At 40.2% G+C, this 20,479-nt stretch overlaps 1 protein-coding gene and 1 long non-coding RNA gene across 2 annotated transcripts in view; one reads left to right on the top strand and one right to left on the bottom strand.

Moving 5' to 3' along the window:
* LOC117873523 overlaps positions 1 to 18,316 on the bottom strand; it is an 87,604-nt gene extending 69,288 nt beyond the window's left edge. Inside the window, exon 1 of the long non-coding RNA XR_004644746.1 lies at positions 17,951 to 18,316. This is a non-coding gene — a long non-coding RNA (uncharacterized LOC117873523). The remainder of the gene's footprint in view (positions 1 to 17,950) is intronic.
* Positions 1 to 20,479, top strand: part of CLVS1 (clavesin 1) — a 119,568-nt gene that overhangs the window by 93,405 nt on the left and 5,684 nt on the right. The window contains exons 4-5 of the mRNA XM_034762989.1: positions 8,078 to 8,188; positions 9,796 to 10,031. Coding sequence (XP_034618880.1) covers positions 8,078 to 8,188; positions 9,796 to 10,031 — 347 coding nt within the window. The remainder of the gene's footprint in view (positions 1 to 8,077; positions 8,189 to 9,795; positions 10,032 to 20,479) is intronic.

Raw genomic sequence — 20,479 nt, forward strand, 5'->3', positions numbered from 1 at the left:
AGAGGTTTGAGTGAGGTTCTATGCCCTGGATTCTAGCAGTCTAAATGTTTGTCTGCTACACTGAAGCTCATCTAAACTCTCAGAACCAGGGAGCTGCAAGACTCGGTTTGAAATCTTGTCAAAATATGGTTTGATGTGAGATTTCTGGGTATCCCTGCTTCTGGCGAGGAATCTCTCTTCCATCAGAACAGCCTGTCTGTTTCCACCTTTTGCAAAAGTCAAAAATAGATACTTTAACACCACACACAAAAAAGACTCTAGGTTCCATTCGGGTCTTGCGCAAAGTTTCAGTGACATTTCTATTTAGTCTGAACTAGTTTGCCCATTGTTATAAATAATGAAATCCTCTTTTCTCCGCTTTCATATTTGTTACATAAAAGTGACGGATCAAAGAACAAGTCTTAGTCCAGCGATGATATTCCTGTTTAATACATGACCACAATCATAAGTAGGATGAGGTGTTTTGGTTTAAAGTCAATAGATCTCCTGAGATGAAAGGCAAGTGCCCGCAGACCTTCCCTAATAGCCTTTTGTTTGGTTGTCTTTATCCACTTTAACCAATGCTATGGGCATTTGTCCTCTCTGTGACATTTTAATAGAAGTCATTCAGTGTCTACTTTCGTCATGTCTGAAATTCTTTCAGCCGAGAATAGATGAGCAGATACTGCAAGGCCAATGTGAAGGAAATACAGAATAAAAGTGCTATGCTAGTGGTGTAGATTTCTTCAATAATATGGCTCAGGGGAACAATGCATGTTTAAGGAGACTGACTCTACAGAGGTGTTTCCCTTTTAAAGCAGCTTTTGCTTGTACAGTTCCTGATGTATGAGAAATTCGTTGGTGTACTTTATCTACTTTACCCCTGGCTGTTTGCACGCATTCATGTGTCTCCCTTTATTGCCCTTTTAAATCTGGTCAAAGTGACTCAGTGTTTTCTTCTCTGCCCCCCCAGAAACACAGTGCCCCCGTTCACCTATTGATTTGATTTCATAACTGATCTATTACCCTCAGGCCAGGCAAAGCTCTTCTGTTTTCACAGGCTTTCTATAGGGTAGGAAATAGCTAGGAAGGGAGATTTTTAGTCTGGATAGGTTGGGGAAAGTTATAAATGTTGTGTATAGGTCCAATTGATATTGTATGTATTTTGCATTACATTTTTTCAAATGTGTCTATTGTCCAGTGATAGCCACATTTTAAATCCATCTAAATAAAGAAACATCTGTCCAAATCAGCATCTTGCATTGATCACCAGTAAACCAGGGTAATATAATGGCTAAATGCAAACCATCAAATCTGTCCCCAGAGATGAAAAAGAGTCTCCTATTTATTCACAATTAAAGCAGTTACTCCCTTAGCTCAAGTGAGAGAGGCTTATACTGGGTCAGTACCTTCTGATGGCTGTGGTATGTATATGTGGCTACCATTTGTTCCTTCAGCATACTGTGCTTACTCGGGCTAGTCAAAATTCTCTAAATTTAGAATTTTTGACTCAACTTTTCATCCAAAACTCAATGTTTGGCCACCTTCCTCTCTCCCTGAAAATTTTAATACAAAAAAAAAAAATCAGGTTTTTCAATTAGTGGTTACCATTAAAAGGTCAACATTTAGCCACAGTTGGGATCCCTTTTTTTTGTCTGAAATACCCCCACAGTTATTTTTCCAAATATAAGGAAATGACAGGGTTTTTTTCCACTGTGACCACATGTTGACTTTTAATGATGGATACTTTGCTATCATTTTACTTTGGAAGGTTCTGTACCAGGACACAGGCCAACCCGCTATATGTTGCTTCGTCGCAATACTAGAAAGGTGCTGCACTACTGTCAATGCCAGCCTTACCTCATGCCTCCCAGAAGTGACTTACAGCAGACCATGGAGGCAGAAGATCCTAATCCAGTCAGTGATGAGGACAGGGTTCATGAAAGAAGGGAGAGGAAATTGGGAGCTGTTGCAGGAGTTAGTGTGGTGACAATAGCCAAAGAAATGTTATTGACCAGGAATTCTGGCTCCAGGCATAGCTATAACAGCAACAACATGAAACCATGTGAACATCTTCAGGTGAAAAATCATTTAACCAACAGACAAAACCATTACAGATTTTAATAATAAACATTGTCAGGGTCAAGTCAATGTTGTCCCTCTTATCACTGGCACATCACAATTCAATCCAAGCCCAAAGTTCCACCTACAACAAACCACCAGAGGATAACACAAAGACAAACAGAATTAGCTCTCAGGCCTTGACTACTCTCCTAAGCTTATTGCTAAGCCTGCTGTCTTCGAGAAGCTTGGAAACATGGTTCCTCTTAGAAACCTGGCATCTATATAGTTCCTCTGCTGTTTTGATGACTTCAAATGAATAACTGTAGCTAATAGTTCACAGTGACCCATAGGTTTGGTAGCTCAGAGAGTTTTGTTAAGTTCTCTAGCCTATTTCTGATTACTCAGTATAGCAGTAGCAGATGCATTCATTCAGCAGACCTCTAGAACAGAATTCCATATAGCACCCCAGGAGTTTTATGGCTTCAAGTTAAACCTTAAAGTACTTCCAGATCTTATGGTCTTTTGGTTGCCTTCCCACTATCCCAACATGTAATTTCAAATTTTATATACTCTGCAAAGTACAGAAGTATAAACAAATAATTTTGCAGACTTCTTCACTGGCAACTTTATTCCCCCCGCCCTTTAAAAGAACAAGGAAGCTACATTTTTAAAAAACAACAAAAACATGTTAATGTAAGTTAATGGGTCAGATTTTACACCCTCAGATGCTAATAAATTCAAAGTTATAGTTTGACACCCACCATAACTTAGTCACAGTGAGCACACACCTATATGACATATAATACAGAGGGTACGGAACAGCAGGCATTGCAGTACAAAATGCAGATGAGCAATGCGTCCCGGTAACTTTTGAATGCCTCACTTCTGTTGTATAAAATCTCAGCCACACTGTTGAGAGTGAACTGAGGGGTTTTTCACATTTAATTAGACTGCATGCTGTTTTGGAGAGAGGACATGTTTGCATGTAACACCTCTGCCAGGATTCCAAAGTGGTGACGTGATAGTTACTCAAGCTAGAAGTCATACCAGAGACTGATTTGGTTTGAATGTTAGTCTGTGGTGGGGGGAACCCCAGAATGACAATTTTTAGCATGCTTTTTGGAGTTTTGGATATTTTTTAAATTCTTAAATGGTTCTGAGCTGCTTCAGCAAAGTAGTAGGAGGAGGAAAAAGTGAAAGAATTCCCTCCTCAGCCCCAAGGTTACCTTACAAGCAATTTGGTTAGACCATGTGATATGGCAGTGTGATTCTATCACAAATTCAAGTTTACTAAATAAATCTGTGCTCTATACCCTAATTTATTGGTACCATCTGCCAAGATACATGAACGGATGGTTTGTGGGTCCTCATTAATTTGCACTAATGACTGGGAGACCTATTGTGAATTATTGAATTTTGTGAATTAGTCAGTATGGCAGGAGAACAAACAAACACACACACAAAACCCTGGGATAGTGCATCCCAACGTTCACTTTATACTTCAGTTTTCAATATGATAATATTTCAGCATATACTAGTGTATGTACTTGGGTATGCTTTATAACCCCCACCCCAAAAAGCAAAATCTTATTTGACTAAGATTTAGCTACAGCCCTCTGTTAGTAAATCCTTCTTAGAAGAGAGGACTTTTGGTGAGAATCGTTAGGCTCATAGATTAGCAACAGGAAAATTAATGAGTTCTTACAGTGTCTTTTTAAAATTGAATTTAGTGCAGGGAGAAGCTGTGAGATTGAACAGGAAACCTTCTAACTATCCAACAAACAGCAAAAGCCTGGGCAGTACCAGTACAAGCCTCCCCAGCACCCTGAGCCTAAGGAACTGTGCTGGTGGGGGTGGGAAAATAGTCAGCCCCTATGCTCATTCAATGGGTAGACAAGCATAAAAATTCACCTCAGCTGGCTAACACAACCTGCCCCGTTTACATGAGGGCTTCAAAATGTGTTAAAGCATGTTAGCTAACATGTTTTAAAAATACACCTTTTATCCTAGCCTACATAAAGCCATAGGCCACTGAAGAGGCATCAGTCGACAATGAGTATCAGTTCCTATCACCACCAAACTAGGCTAGTTTTGGTCCTGGGAACTAGAGCTGAAAGGCTCCTTACACCACTATGGCATCAGTCACAGTACTTCTCTGTGGAGAAACTGTTACTGAACTATTACTGTACCATCTGTGGAAGCTCTAAACCATTAGGGACTGATCAAATGTACTGAGAAGCAAGAAGCTTTAGTTTTTGTGCTCAATATAGAGAAAAATGACCTGATTTAAACACTTTTGCTTGTGATTAAAACCCTCCCCAAATGTAGGCGAAACAGTGTTCAAATGGAAGAGGCTGTGCATTTATTTGCATTGGTGAGGGGATTTTTACACAGATTGCACTGGACTTTTGAAGGAGAGATGATTTTGCTTTTTGATTGCAAATGATTGTACACACACATTGTCATTAGTGATGTGTTTGAGTCACAAAATGCAGAACTGGAATGTGATTTCAATCTGAACTTTCCCAAATTTGAAAGTTTGTTTGGATTTTGTGTGTTGGTTCAGCTTATTGGTGGTTGAAGTCTATGTCAAACAGTTTGGAAGGTCTGGATCCAGTGTTCCACCTCAGACCCATTTCTAACTTTTATGTTCAGAAGTTTAACTTCCCTCTCTAATATCCTTTGGTGTCAGAAGATTTGTATTTACTGTTAGAAGATCATCTTAATTTTCAGCCTTCAGCACAAAAGAATGAAGAAAGAACAGTAGAAGGTTTCTGCTGCGTGTTCACATGGCAAAATAAATAAATAAAAGAACACGGTGATGGAGGGAGTGGGAGGAAGAGGTGAAAAATTGTCTCTCACTCAACTCATAGATATTCCTCCCAAGTTATTTAACATAATATTATGTGCTTGACAGTTTTCAGTCCCAGACTGCTGTGCATTGCAGTGCAGAGGTGGCACATAAAACTTGAGAGAGGGAAAGAACGGAGTTATCCTCCCTTCGGATCTCTGAACTAGGAGAGTCTTTACAGTCTGAAAGAAAAAAGTATATTGAGGTGGATGTGGACTTCAGCATTTTCTTGAGAGTTCCACTCTGGCACTTTAGTGTTTATTTCTGTTACTGACTGCTTTGGAGAAAAAAAAAGCACTGGAAAGAGAGAGAGAAAGTCAAACCAAAAAAGAGGAATTCTGCAACAGAAAGTCTTTTCTACAGCACCAGTTAAGTCAATAACTAGAAACAAAAAGTTTCCTACAATCTGATTATGATGCTGTCATATTCTAGCCCCATGGAGCCAGATAAGGACATAGATAGCTAGTCTGAGAAATCCCCAGATGTCACAGTTTCATCACCAGTGCAGAAACTGAAAGACTACTACTGATTGCAAACTGCTTTGGATCAGGTCATTAATGCATTTCCAGACTTATTTGAAAGATGCAGTCCCTGCTCCCAGAAAACTCAATGACAAAATTATCATTGATATCAATGGGAAGGTTTAGGCCCAATTTTTTTTTTCAGAAAGACTCAGCTAGAGATAAAAAATATGTACTCAAGACACACACAAAAAAATTCTCATTATAAAATGCACCTTTCCACGGAATCACAAAGGCACAAGAAAGACAAAGAATTCCTAAAAGCACGAGTTCTCCAACAGAAAATCAACTTTAGTTACTTTCATCTTGCCTCAGAGAAATCAAGTGTGATCAGGAAGTGATCTCACACAGCTTAGTACAACTAGCTAAAAACAATACAAGACACAATATACGAGACATGAGCTTTTCTTCCAAATATATTTCTGCTCTGATTGGTGACTTTGTGAAAATGGCACACTGGGGCTCCAGAGCTGTCGCTCAGCAATATCCATATTGAATGTACAAAGTTGAAAAGAAAAATGCTGGGTGTTTCTAACTGATAGCCCTACAAACCCAAGCTGGGATATGAAAGTCAAACTAGGCTCTTTCCTGTTCATAAGGCCCATTAATAAAGACTCCGCAGGATGCTGCAGCAAGCTACCCTCTGTACCCCTTGGGGAATCCTATTGCCTTTTGGGGGTTCCACAGATAATTAAGGCATACACTGTTTAAATGTGAATGCATTTAAACAATGCGGTTGTATGGGTGGCTTCGCTATTGTACTTAGTATATCCCATTGTACACAAGCCAGAATCACTGACCTTCAGAGCTGTGTTGGGCTGACAGTAGTAAAACTTACTTTCCCCACTAAATTATATGTATGTGGTCCAAGGGGAGGTATGCCAATATACACCACTGACCACATGGCCCATATAATTCTGAATTCACGTAGAAAGTAGATTTACTTTGGGAGAAGGTGCCATTAGGGCTGGTCACAATACTCTGAGCGAAATGTTTTCTCATTGGAAAACATTAGTTGAAATTTAAATTTGCCATGGGAAAAGAGCAATAGCAGGAAAATTGAACCAAAACATTTTGTTTTGGGTCAACATTAATCTCAATGTCTGCCTGAGCTACCATGGTGATTTATGGGAGTTGTAGCTCCAGGCCCCTAATTCCTCTATGCTCCCTTGTGTCCTGGCCATACTACATCTCTTATGTTGCACTCCAGTCTGTCCCTGTGGCTGAGCTACTGGAAGAGACGGTCTGCAGCTCTGCTACAGAGACCAAGAGGGACCCAGAACTACAGCTCCCATGAGGAACTGTGGTGGCTCAGGCGGACACAGAGAATAATGTCATTCTCAATGGAAATGTTTCAGATATTTTGACTTTTCATCCCAAACTGGGACCAAAGCAAATATCAAAATATGGGAATTTCCCATGGGATGGAAATGCAATTTTCCGATCAACTCCAGGTGCTCTTTTTACATCATCCTTATACAGAGCAGAAATCCACTTTTGGCTTTGCTGAAAGTTCATACATTTCAATTTTTCCCCAGGTGCATCTACTGTAAAGGCCATATCCTCGCTGGTGTTAATCATCATAGCTCTGTTGAGGTCAATGCAACCACACTAATTTATACTAGCTGAGGAGCTGGTCCTAAAATTCTTACAGAATGCTATAGCCATAATTGCCTTCCTTTGGAGCTGGTGACTGGCAAAATGTATCAGTAGTGAATGTATCTTCTCAGTTCTTTATAAAGAGGTCTCAGTTCCTGTCAGAAAGCAGCCAACTTGCCTCTCTCTGTGGGTGTCATCAGCACATATATACAGCAGCAGTTACACTGTTTCCAAAAGTGAAAGGAGCCTAGCCTATTCCCTGATAGACCCTGACATTTGTATGATGTGAATGTAGATACAATATATCATTTACAATGTACCTTTAAAGAAACTCCAGTAGCCTCCTATTTATTATGTGTACCACATTGCAGTAGCATCCTATTGCACCTAAGCAAACACCTCTGTGAGACTACTCTACCTGAATGCTAATGCTTGGATATTTGTACTAAACCTCAGCAGCAAGCACTTAGTGGTGTTAGTTTCCATGGTGCTGTCACATGCTCTCTCTGTCAACACCTTCACATATCAGCATTTCCCACCCGCCTTGCTCCCCATAATGTGCTGCTCACTCACCCAGAAAGTTCAGCTATTGTAATGATGATTTAAGGGGGAAATGAGAAAAGGGGAAGGGGCAAGGGCAGCAGAAAGGGTGAAAAAGTGAGCTGTGTGTCGGAACAGGAGTGGGAATTTGCCGTTCAGTTATGTAACACAATAAGGAATTAAAATTAGTCCCCTCAAGGGATGTTCAGGAAACAAGCTATGTTCATCACCCAGGCTGCATTTCCCTTCTCAGCACAGTACGGTCCGCTGGAGTGGAATCAGAAGAAATTTGGGCAGAGATCTTGATATCCGCTTTTTTTAAGCACTAGAAACTAAGGTGTAACTGCACAGAGGGAAATGGGATAGTGGCTCCTTAAAACAGTGCATGTGTTTCTTAGTCCTCCTGCACTACCCATCTCCCCACCACAAGCCGACTACTTTGTTCCTTTGACTTTAGTCCTGCTGGCAGCCTGACTAATTTGGTGCATCTGTTAATTGCCTTCCATTTCTTTCTTCTCTACAGGACAGCTTTCCTGCTCGCTTTGGAGGAGTCCATTTTGTCAACCAGCCCTGGTACATCCATGCCCTGTACACACTAATCAAACCATTCCTCAAAGACAAGACAAGGAAAAGGGTAATTAGAGGGGGAGAAAACCTGTGAAGCTTCAGACCCGAATTAGCTTGAATAGTTCCCTACTTTCTTTGCTTTATTCTTTTTTCTCTGTGTTTTTTTGAATGGGCCTCTGATAACTGCAGCTATGACTGAAGCCTCAGCTGGAGTATGCAATTAGCCTAGATTTAATCAATAATTCAGCAGAAATAGGTTATTTTCAGAATCCAAGTCAGGGACCACAGAACCTTTGATTACTTACAAAGAACAGGCACTATCCTGTCATACAATGGACAAGGCATGCCTATGGACAGAGGAAGTATTTCCTGAGCTGTGATAGTGGAGGGCCGGGCACAGTCTCCCATTGAAGCCACCCATATGAAGAAGCTCCCATAGAGCTAGATCTCTGCCCAGTGAGGTACTATCAACTCCAAGGAACTTGCCAGTTTTGCTTCTTCAGCAGGTTGCCTTTCTTAATTCCCACTGGTGTCCACAAAACTTCCACTTCTCTATATCAGCTCACACAGCAGGAGGAGAAGCAGGTCTTTGCTGCAGAGATGTACCTGGATTATTAGACCTCACTGTCTTTGCCCATTTTTATCCTGAAGTCCATAGTCACTAAAATTGATCTCAGAAAGGCACCAAAATCTGGCCTGGGCTCCATCTGAGGAGTATTGAACAGGATGAGGAGTCCTTCAGTGTGAAAACATGTCTGCATTAAAGAGCAGAAGGATAACTGGAGCTCAGCAGAGTGTTCAAATAAAACCCTAAATTACTAGAAGCTTTGTGTGGTTCAATGTTTTGTTACAAAGTCAGAAACTGAGGATAAGTTGAAAGAAAATTGTTCAGGTACATAGACTTGGGTCAGTTTATAAATGTGTTGAAACAGCACAAAATTAGCAAATTGTGCAATTTTGACGAAAAGTCAGTTAAAATGCCATGTTTTGTTTGAACCCAAAATAACTCACTTGACAGGAGAGAATGTGAATCCAAATTGAGGAAAATGTTCGCACATGATCCCTTGCACACCAAAACTACTGAGTATTTTCTGAGCTCTGAAAATAAATAGGTCTAGATTTTGGTGCCTATCTGAAATAGACAGTGATTCTGTCACTGAGCTGGGCTCCAGGTTTAATTGCTACTGTACCAGTTCCAGCTCATTGCCTTTATGTTAAAGGTCTTCATGATCTTGTTCTAGTTTATATCTCTGATCTTGTCTCCTCTTGCTCCCTTTAGCTCTCTTACAGACCTCTCACCTTTCCGATCCCTTTATTATCTTCTCTCACTCTCTTCTTCATGCTCTCTCTCTTGTGGCATCCAATAACAGAACCATATCCCTCTTCTTCAGAGCCTTCTTTAGAACACACTTCTTCCAGGAATCTTTCCTCCCTTCCCTCAAAAATAATTCCACAACCCACCCTTTCCCTGGTTTTATATGATATATACCTTATGGTAATGGCAGGGAACATCTCTAGTACCATATTTTCAGCGTTGACTTCAATGGGAGCAGAGTTAATCTAATGCTGAGTGCTTTTGAAAAGACCCACCCATAAATTGCAGAGCAAATTCACTGCTCTAAATTATAATGCTTTGTGAAATAAGGAACTGACTGTGCTTTTGTTTTGTTTCAGATCTTTCTCCATGGTAACAATCTGAACAGCCTTCACCAGCTAATACACCCGGAATGCCTGCCCTCTGAATTTGGAGGTACACTTCCTCCTTATGACATGGGAACTTGGGCTCGGACATTACTTGGTCCTGACTACAGTGATGAAAATGAATACACTCACACTTCCTACAACGCGATGCACGTGAAGCACTCATCCTCCAACCTAGAGAGGGGGTGCTCACCAAAACACATGACAAGGTGAGAACTGGCCACGAGTGCAAATTCTGTCCTGTTGTTTCACATTATAGGTTATGTATTTAGTCAGCACCAGTCTAATGGTTGGACTAACCCAATTTAATAAGAGGCAGGAGCTCATTTTGCTGAAGCTGAAAGTAAGGGGCACTTTAGCCTGAAGCGTGATTACTATGTGGCAGTAAAAGGCAAGTGTCTCGGCAGTACTATAATTACTTCTCTGATTATGAATGATTGTGAACAAAAACAAGTTGAAATTAATGAGACCCTTTACATTGTATTCAATGAAAAAAATCACAATGGAATGCCATTTCCATGGCATAATATACAGGATTATTTCTGTGCTGTTTTACATTCACAGCTGTTGCTTTGGTACATGCTGACCACACTTGTCAATGATAGATTTTAGCTCTCTGTAATGTACTACTGGTAGCTGGTATATAACAAGCACCGTAGCGCTCTAAAAAATGAAGAGTCTCCTTTAGGTGTCTATGCAATCACTACCCATTATCTGTTCAGCTAGTAAAGCTAGTCTCTGAAGCCTACAGGAAGACCTTTACTTTTAGATCTGTGTTTAGTGCTTCCAAAACTTAAAATGATAGTTTTTAGATACACAAAGCTCACTAATTTGCACTAATTGACTGGAGGGGGACCCAGTACAGAATAGTGAGGTTTGTGGATTTCTGAGTGTCATTGTAGGGCCTATGCTGGATGACATCACACTCTGAGGTCTGGTCTACACTACACAGACCTATACTGGTGTAGCTACAATAGAAACTCAGGAATAGAGTTTGTTCGTAACTCTGAACAAAATGTTATGGTTGTCATCAGTTTTTTTTTTTTTTTTTTTTTTTTTTTTTAGGAGTAAGTGATTTTTGATCTTAAATCTCCCTTTTTCATGTAATACAAATGAGTTTTTCCCCCTATTAAAATAATTTAATCACTCTCTTTTTCTCCTCTCAGAAAAGCTCTCCTTCTCCACAGGCATCATAAAATCTTGTCTCTTAACTCAAGGCATGATTTTGTTTAGAGTTTATCAGATGACCAACACCTGTTGTTTGCTTAAAGAGTGACTTAAAAAAATATCTGATGCTTTTAGTCATACTATTTTCAAAGGAACAAAAGAAAGGATGATCCTAACAGAATCATAGATTTGAAGGCTGAAAGGAACAATTATGATTTCTTTTAGTCCAATCTCCTGCATAAAACATGCTATGAGATTTCACCCAGGAATGCGGTTGAACTAAAGTATATTATTTATAAAGACACTAGTTGGTTATATAATGAAAACAAAAAGTGATATAAACATATGCTAACTATTATTATTACAGGACCCTTCCGCTATTCAAAATATTCACTTAAAATATGGGGGGGGGCATGTAAATGCATGCGCTTCCAAGTACACAATAGTGAGGGTATTTTAATCATCAGAGCCCCTTCACCCTTTTTTTTTTTTTAAAAATATGTAGTTGTAGTGCCTCATGTTTTGATCATAGATAAAGGCAGTAATGAACTGTAGTTCAAACTGCAGCAACTTTGAAACAGATGTGATAACCACAGCACTTGAGCAATATGTAAAGGCTACTAGTAAGTGAACGCTTTTGTAAGAGAATAGAGAATACAGTCTACAGCTGGGGGGAAGGGAGGATTTACACAATATTTTGAGCCAACCTGAGCACACACCTCCCATTACAAGTTCTGTATGTGAAACATTATGTCTACTCCATTCCCTCTGAGGACTTTAATACCATTTACATTGAGAAAACAAGGCAAGAACTACAGATCAGAAAGAAACCACCAAGAGATGGAATCAGAGAGCAACTAACCGAAATATGGTCTTACTTCATTTCATGAAGTTAATACAAAGCTGACAGAAAAACAGAACCTTTGAGATATTAGTAAAATAGACCTTGCAATCTTACCTGAAAAACATACTGTGCATATCAAACTACATAACACCAGAGACAAGAAAATACCCCAGGAAGTCTCTGATGATGGCAAATGGTACAGATACAATGAAGAAGAAACAGGTACATGAGCTGCTTCAGGTACGAAGAACTGAGCTGAGTTTTGGAATACTAATTAGCAATCAGACCACAACAGTACCTCCCTTCCCCATCCTCAGCAGTTTTTTTTCCCCCAGTACCATGAAACTGCACAAACTGTTCTTGTAAACAATTTCATGTTTATTTTAGCAAATGCCAGTCTGTGTAAATGAGGAAAACATTCTAAAAAACAGCATAGAAAATAGTTCTTGAGCATAGGCATTAAAATGATTTTGAAAGCAGTTTCACGACCTGGCAAATATTATAGTGTGAACAGGGTCTTACACAAACATCTGCTGTTTCCTTTTGGTCCAACTAAGCGGAAATCAACCACTCACATTGAGAAAAAATCATAACAAAGGGAAATGATAGCCGCATCCTCTGAAATTATCTCATACTATGGAAAAATGCCAGAGCCCTAATACTGAATAACAGATGGAAAACACAGCAAAACTACTGATGACTGCAGATGAGTGCAATAGCCAGAACAGCAGCAGCAACAACAAAATCCATTCAGATTTGATTTGTTTACTAAGATTCAGCTCAATGAAGTTTGAAATAGACAAGGTAATAAAACATGAAAACTAGCATTAATATAGTAATGGCAAAGTCAACTCATTCTTAAAGAGTGGTTATGTTGGTTTTAGATTGTTTATATGGGTGAGAACAGCGGTCAGTCATCTCTCTTTGGGAGGGTGTTCCGGTCTAGGTCCAGCTCCCGTGAAAGTTCTGCCTCCAGTGATGGTAAGCCTGTTTGGTTGAGCAATGTAGCTTTTATGGGAGATCGTGATTATGGAGGGAGAAGTTCTCTCTCGCCTAATGAGGGCCAATGCCAATGAGTTTTGAATATCAAGAAATGGGTAAGAGTTGGACTCTCTATTCAATAGGTAGCCAGTACAGAGAGCAGAGCACCAGACTGAAGTTCTCATGGAGATCTTTGTTGCTTAATCAAAGAGCTGCTGCATTTTGTATCATTTGGAGTTTTTTTTCTGGGCATGTAGCTTCACGCTTAGATATAACAGGTTGAACTAATTAAGCCCAGGGGTCATGAATGCTCACCACACCAGTTACAGATGGCAATGACTGCCCATAGCTATTTGGGCTTCTCTTAGCAGTGAGTGCAAAAGGATCTCCAAGCTGCAGACTGAGTTAGCAATCGGGGGGATGTTACCGAAGATGGTAATTCTTTGAAGATCTTCCCTTTTCCCAAGAGTGCCACCTTAGTCTTGTTTGTGTTCAGCAGCAGTATGTATTCTGCCCTTACTATCATGTGAATCTCTTTCGTTTCCAATACCTGCCCCTCTATTATATCGCTGTCACCTATCAACAGCTGGGTCTTGGGTCACTTCTTCCTCTGTGAGCTAGATCCTTGGCAAAGGTGATGGAAGGGGAATCCCTGACTTGAGGTAGGCTGGGACACAATTTGTCAGCTAACTGCTCCTCCTCCACTCTCTCTGTTGCCCAAGTGCACCCCTTGGAACTTGCCTTCAATCAAGACAGATCTGAAAAGCCAATGCCACTTAGAAATAAACTTTGAGAAATGCGTGCATCTGACGAAGTGGGTATTCACCCATGAAAGCTTATGCTCCAACACATCTGTTAGTCTATAAGGTCCCACAGGACTCTTTGTTGCTTTTTGTTGAGAAATGAAATTTATCAAAACTACCCAGCCAAAAAAACCTGTGTTATGACAGAGTTTAGGTTGAGAACATGTATCAGTGATTTAAGGGCAAAAAAACCATAGGCGCAGGAACTAGTGGTTCTTCATTTTATGCGGGGTCCCAGATGCTGGCCCCGCGCCCGCCCCCAGCTGTGGCTCCAACCTTGGCCCCCTTATGCTTGTCCAAGTCCCCCTCTCCTGGAGACACGGCCCTGCTCCTGGCCACAGCTCTAGGGAGTGGGGTGAACAGGGGTAAAGGGGCTGGCTTTCAGCACCCCCACTCTTATAAGTGTTCCAGTGCCATTGCAAAATACACTGCAAGAATGTTGCAATTATCCCCAAAATCAAACATTATAAACCCAGAAAATTCAGAATTACAGTTGCACTTAAAAGAAATCCAGACATACTAACATGTGGAAATGCATGGTGTAGGCACAAAACATCCTTAACTCTGCTCTATAGTGACCAAGGACCACATTTTCAAACGATTTATATGCCTAAAGATGTAGTTAGATGCTTATTGGGATTTTTAAAAGCACTTCAATAGGTTAACCATTGACATCAATAGTAGTTAGGTGCCTAACCTAGTTAAATACTTTGAAAATTGCAGTAGGCCACATCTTCATCTTTAGGTGCCTAAATTCCTTTGATCATCTGTCCCTGCATGGTTATAAGTAAGGCATTTTTAGGATTTGTGACCCCAGATTAGATCAAATTGATTTTTAAATACACATTAGATTTTTTTTTCCATATTTTCTGCTCATGATTCGGTTTCTTAAAGGATCATTTTCAAGACAAATATAACCCAATCTAATTATCAAATTTACTTCTACGGTCTCAGAAAAGTCCTCCAGTGCTCAAAGAGAAGGAGCTGTATGTTTGGGGAGGATAGATTCTATTTCCCATATCTAACAAAGACAACGAATGCCTGCTTTAAGAGAAAAAAATACCATAACTATGAAGCTATGACTGGTGCCAGTATAATAAACACAGAAATAGGTTTTAGAATATTTTTGAGCCTAAACTAGGGGGTCATTCTGGGCAGAAATGTGCAGGGTTCCTATTTATTCAGACTGGCTCCTGATGGCTAGGTTGTGGAAGCCAGGTCTTTCACTGTTTTATTAGTTATTAACTCCAGTGTGACCTTACTATCCCCCTTCAGCAGATGCTTCTGTTTTTATGGGGCAAATCTGATGCTGGCTCACAGTCAGCACCTAGTTACTACCGAAGCGCTAATACCATAACATAACATAAATACCATAGCATAAAAATTAGGGCTGTCAATTAATCACAGTTAACTCACGCGATTAACTCAAAAAAATTAATCACGATTAATCGCAGTTTTAATTGCACAGTTAAACAATAGAATATCCATTGAAATTTATTAAATGTTTTGGATGTTTTTCTACATTTTCTTATATATTGTTTTCTCTGTCGTAATCAAAGTGTATTATGGTTTAGTTTTGGAGACATGCTATATAGTACAACCACCATTTTCTCTCCCACCCCTGACAGGTTACATAGCATGTTGGGGGAAAAAATGTCCCTCACGCTTTGCCGATAAGAAAATTAATGGCTGAGAGTTTAACAGAAACATTTCCCCTGCTTATTATTTTCTACAAATGGAATAAAAAATAGGAAGATGAACAGCCCTGAGGTGTTCATGAAATGGGAAGAGAATTAGAGGGAACTGAGCAGATGGGAGGTGAGAGGTAAATGAATAGAGTTTCACAATGTGGTCTAATTGATTGGTTACAGTGTGTCTGTCTGAAAGGCTTGAAGCCTCTCACTCCTGCGGGGGCGCGGGGGGACAACCTTGGTATGACTGTCATGTTTGCCACAGCACATCGGCTTGTTAGTAGCAGGAAGGAAAGATTAAATAAGGGAGGCATAGGACTGGAAAAGGTGGTTTTCAAGGTGAGCATGTCATGAGCATGTTATTGGTACAGAAGTGGGTTTTCGTTGGTTTATAAAGCCTTTTGGAAGTGCGATCCAGCCACCTTAAATTCCTGGCAGCTGAATCACCACTTCTTCACTTGTACCCTACCTTGTCTCTGAAATCAATGGAGTTAGAGCAGTATAAAACTGGATTAAAAGAGTAGTAATCTGGTCCTTGTTGTATAGTTTGTGACTGAATGTAACAATCACATTCAAATGATCACACACATATGTAAAGTAACAGAGGGGTAGCCGTGTTAGTCTGAATCTGTAAAAAGCAACAGAGGGTCCTGTGGCACCTTTAAGACTAACAGAAGTATTGGAGCATAAGCTTTCGTGGGTGAATGCCCACTTCATCAGACGCAATGCCACAGGACCCTATGTTACACATATGTAAAGTCATCTGCGTTCTCTCACATAGTTATGTATATACCCCTACATAATGATGTCATTTGAAAATTAAGGCTAAACTGCTGGAGAAACAGCAGGGTTTTCTTGGCTTTCCCAACTTCAGAATATCCCCACCGAGGAGTGAATTGCCCCACTTGTTTTCATTTACTCTTTCAATAGTAAGAACATATCTGAGCATTACTCAAAGCTTCAGAAGTGAGCATGAGGATTCACTCTTCTTTCCACTTTGGATTTGTTCTACTAAGCAAGGTTAGTTTGGTAGAGAAGTCTAAGGTCATTGAATTGCTTTTAAGTACGTTCAGATATAGCTCTGAATGAGACATACTCCTGGGTTCCAACCCTGCAAAGACACTCATGCTTAACTGAACACAGGAGAACAGACTTAGTGAAATCAATTGAACTACTCGCATGCATAAAATTTAACTCATGCATAATTGTTTGCAAGCTCAGGGCCTTACACAGGAACATTTTACATGTAGTGAATGCTACCCTCTACTAAGGGGTTAAACTCCAGCTCACCTGCCCCCTCCCCCCTCAACACACACACACACACACACACACACACACACACACAGCCCCTCATAAACCTGAGCACTTCCATTTTCAGATTTACTGAACAGTTTTATTGAACAAAAACCTCAGAATCTTGGATTCAGTTGTGCCCACCCCTAACTCTATGAGGTTGAGTAGCATGGAGAAAGCTAGGCTTAGAAGGTTTGAGAAGGGAGCTAGGTTTAGTAACTTCAACAGGTGAAAAATATTGCCTCTCAATTTAAAATCCCCATTCAACAAGGCTCTTTTTATTCCAACGAGACTTAAGTGTTCTGCTGAATCAGGGCCATATTCTGTGCAGGGGTCATAGGGACTGAAGGACTTTGCAGACTGCTGAAGAGAGGAGTCACTTGATTTCTACTAAATGCCAGAGCCAAAACTGAGTTGCTATGTGGTCCTCTGAAAAAGGATTGATTGATGAATAATAGTACTCTCGACTGATACAATACAAATCCCCCTGTATCTCCAATATATACGAGACACTGATTTATGAGGAAAGATTTAGGACCTGATTTTTTTTAATTACCTTTAAAATGGGCTTGCCATCCCCATTAAATGTGTAATTAACCAGTCTGTGAGAACAAACATTTGTGCTGCCAATTGGGATGGAGAGCAGCATTTTTCTTCTGCATAGTAAAGCTTCAAAGCTGCATTAAGTCAATGTTCAGTGGTAAACCTTTGAAAGAACAACCCTAATGTTTTGTTCAGAGTTACGTACATCTCAGAGTTATGAACAACCTCCATTCCCGAGGTGTTTGTAACTCTGAGGTTCTACTGTAGATAGAGACAGAACCACCTGGCTCAAACACATGAATCCTGCCCTGTAAACCCTCCCACCCTGCTTCTTTCATCATATAAATTGTGTACTCTCCACCAATCTGCTGATGACAGACAGGTCCTGAAAGACCATGCACAAGATTACAGGTTAGACTCCTGCAAAGCAGTCTCACTAGTGTCTTAGATCTTTCATTGGTTTAGGTGAGGAAAATAGACTCCATGAAGAAAAAGCTTCAAGACATCTCAAGTAGAATATTATTTATGGAATACTAAATGCTGTGAGTCTGTGCCACAAGAATAAATACTTTTAATGCTTTTCTAGAAAAGAATACTTAAATGAGATTTAGCATCGACAGCTCCAAAATCCTAGACAATGAGGCATTAGCAGCATTACTATTCTTTCCTATCACATCATGTAAAGAAGTTCCATGGAAATTTCTTTTGTATATACTGCAGAAGGTGAAGTTTTACCCTAGAGGCAGGAGCAAAGGCCCTGGGGCTTTTATTGTTGTGTGAATAATCAGTGAACAACACAGGCTTACCTTGAGACAAGAAAAACTTCCAGGGGTGGAGGATGTCTTCTACTTTCCTTCAGTGGAAGCAGCTGTGATCCTTGGAGAACAAAGCCGGAGTTTGCATGTCCAGCTCCTACCCCCAAGCAGACCTCACTTCTAAATACAAAGTAAACCAGCATCCATTTTAGATCAGTGGGTTTTAGGGAGAAAACAGTCACTTGTTAGTGCTCTGACTAGCCCTAGCATTTTAGCTTGGCACGTCTAGCAATAACTTCAGATAATATTATCAGGAAGATGATTCATACTTTCTAAATCCAAATAAGTTTGGATGGCATTAAATTGGAATGAGTCACCAGCACAAAATAAAATGTGTGTGGAGGATCACTTGGCACTACCACCTGTGGGTTTAGAACAAAATGTTCAATTACCACAGAAGCAGCATGAATCCCAACGAGATTATCAAAGGAGGCAGGGAACGAATACATGACTAAAGTGCTCAGGCTAACAACCATTCAGGATTCCTTTCCTCCATCGTGACTCATGTTTCCCTGAAATGCACAGGAAGGACTGAATACTTCATCCAGTTAAGGCAGCAAAACTTTCATTTGCTTCACTGGGAACATGGAAAGGGCCCAAAGTTTTCATCCTCCAACTCTCTTGTGACACTAGAGCTGGGACGTAGGTATTGCATCCACAACCTTCATTTGAGTTGGGATGCTGGCATTCAGCAGAGATTTTTCAGCTTCGTCAGTCAATTGTGGTTTGCAGTGTAAAAAACACTGAGACAAAAGATGTGCTTTGCAAGGCTGGAGTGATAGGTATTGTAAATTGTGGCAGCAAACGCTTTAAAAGAAAACCAGCAACCAAATCACAAAAATATAGTGAGGTGGGAACGATGACTGGATGGACCAGAAGACTGATAAAGGGATAATTCATCTTTCTTATTTAGATTATTGGTTCACATGTGGCCCAGGACGTAGTGACTTGAAAGTGGCTGTTTACCTTTGCCCCTACTGAGCAGAGACCCACACCACCAAACCCACCTCACCGTTGGCACCCTGGATGATAATCTTACTGGCGAGGCCTAGGCAATTAATTGGCAGGGAGAATGAACTATCCCTGTGATACACTACTGTTGGAATAGAATATCCCATTCATGCATGGTGAAAATGGCCTTCAGAGCCAAGTAAATGCACATGCATTGGAGTTACATCATGGGTGAACTGGGACATAGGAGATACCTTCAGAAATGTACATTTAATTATACCCCCTTAGACCTACTTATGCCTGCTTTACTCATGCATAAAGGAGTCTACTCAGGTCTGCCTTACACACTGAGAGTCTAGAAGGTGCAAGCTAAAGTATTCCCCATTCTACTTTAACTTACATCTTCTGGCTTCTTGGCATGTAAGTTAGACATGGACACAGAACAGGTGTAAGCAGGTCTAGGGGACTCTAAATTAACTGATACCACCTTACCCATCACTTCTGAATTTGGCACTTGGTAATCACTTAAAGGCAACAAAATGAAGACATTTTGGAATTATGAACTTCCATGTATTTGTGCCTTTCATTTACTAAAGTGTTGCATCATGTTTATGCACGACACCGACAGGAAAACAGTCCCTGAGTTTTATCAGGAATGATGGTATAAATCAAGGTAAACTCATCTATCATAAGTGCAAAATTTTGTACTGCCCACTTAACAGTTAAAATCAAAATGGCTTAAACTGGTATTTAAATGGTGGGGCCACAAGTTATATACACGATCAGGCAGCCTACATGGTCAGATTTCATTGATCAATTTTAATGAGTGATTGACCGAATTTCTGTGAAGAAAGTGTTAATACACCTTCCTCTATTTTGGTATTTCTGAGAAAAAGAAAAAGAAAGAAAGAAAAAAACTTACTGTGAATCTTAGTTTTAATATTAGATTGAGCATACATCCTTAAATGCGGAGTTGAATCTATTTGTGCACATCTAGAACATTATTGCTTTCTATGAATTGAAGGCATTTGTTAGTGACGAAGTAGGCCCAGAAACAGGAGCCAAGAATGTGAGTTTCACTGTTATAAAATTGGTATTTTGCTTATTTAACTGTTTTTTGCAGCTAGACAATATTATAATCTATGACAGGCAGAAGTGCCTTGTAAACAGGCAGTCTGTAATAGACCACAGCCTCTTTCTAAATTTAGGTAAAGTAATTACAGACTATAATATTTCAAGATGTATTTTAAAACACTAATACATTCATGTTGCAAACCTTCCACCAATTCACATCATCACATCAATAGGAGCACCCTGCCTACAGTGACCATAGGTCCTGTTTTGGCCAGTACAATCCCTTTTTTAAGCCCTGTCTCAGCCATCCTGACTTTTTTGGCAAAAGAGGGCATTTGTCCCCTTGCCTTTTGCCAACTTGATCAATTGGCAAGAGCTAAGGGGACAAATGACCACTTTTGTAAAAAAAAAAAAAAAGGGGGGGGGTGCGGAGGAAGGGGGGGGGAGTGAGCGACGATGCGAGCCCCCTGGAGGGGGGCAGGCAGGGCTCAGGTG

Source organism: Trachemys scripta, chromosome 2 (assembly GCF_013100865.1).
Source record: "Trachemys scripta elegans isolate TJP31775 chromosome 2, CAS_Tse_1.0, whole genome shotgun sequence".
Taxonomy (NCBI): domain Eukaryota; kingdom Metazoa; phylum Chordata; order Testudines; family Emydidae; genus Trachemys; species Trachemys scripta.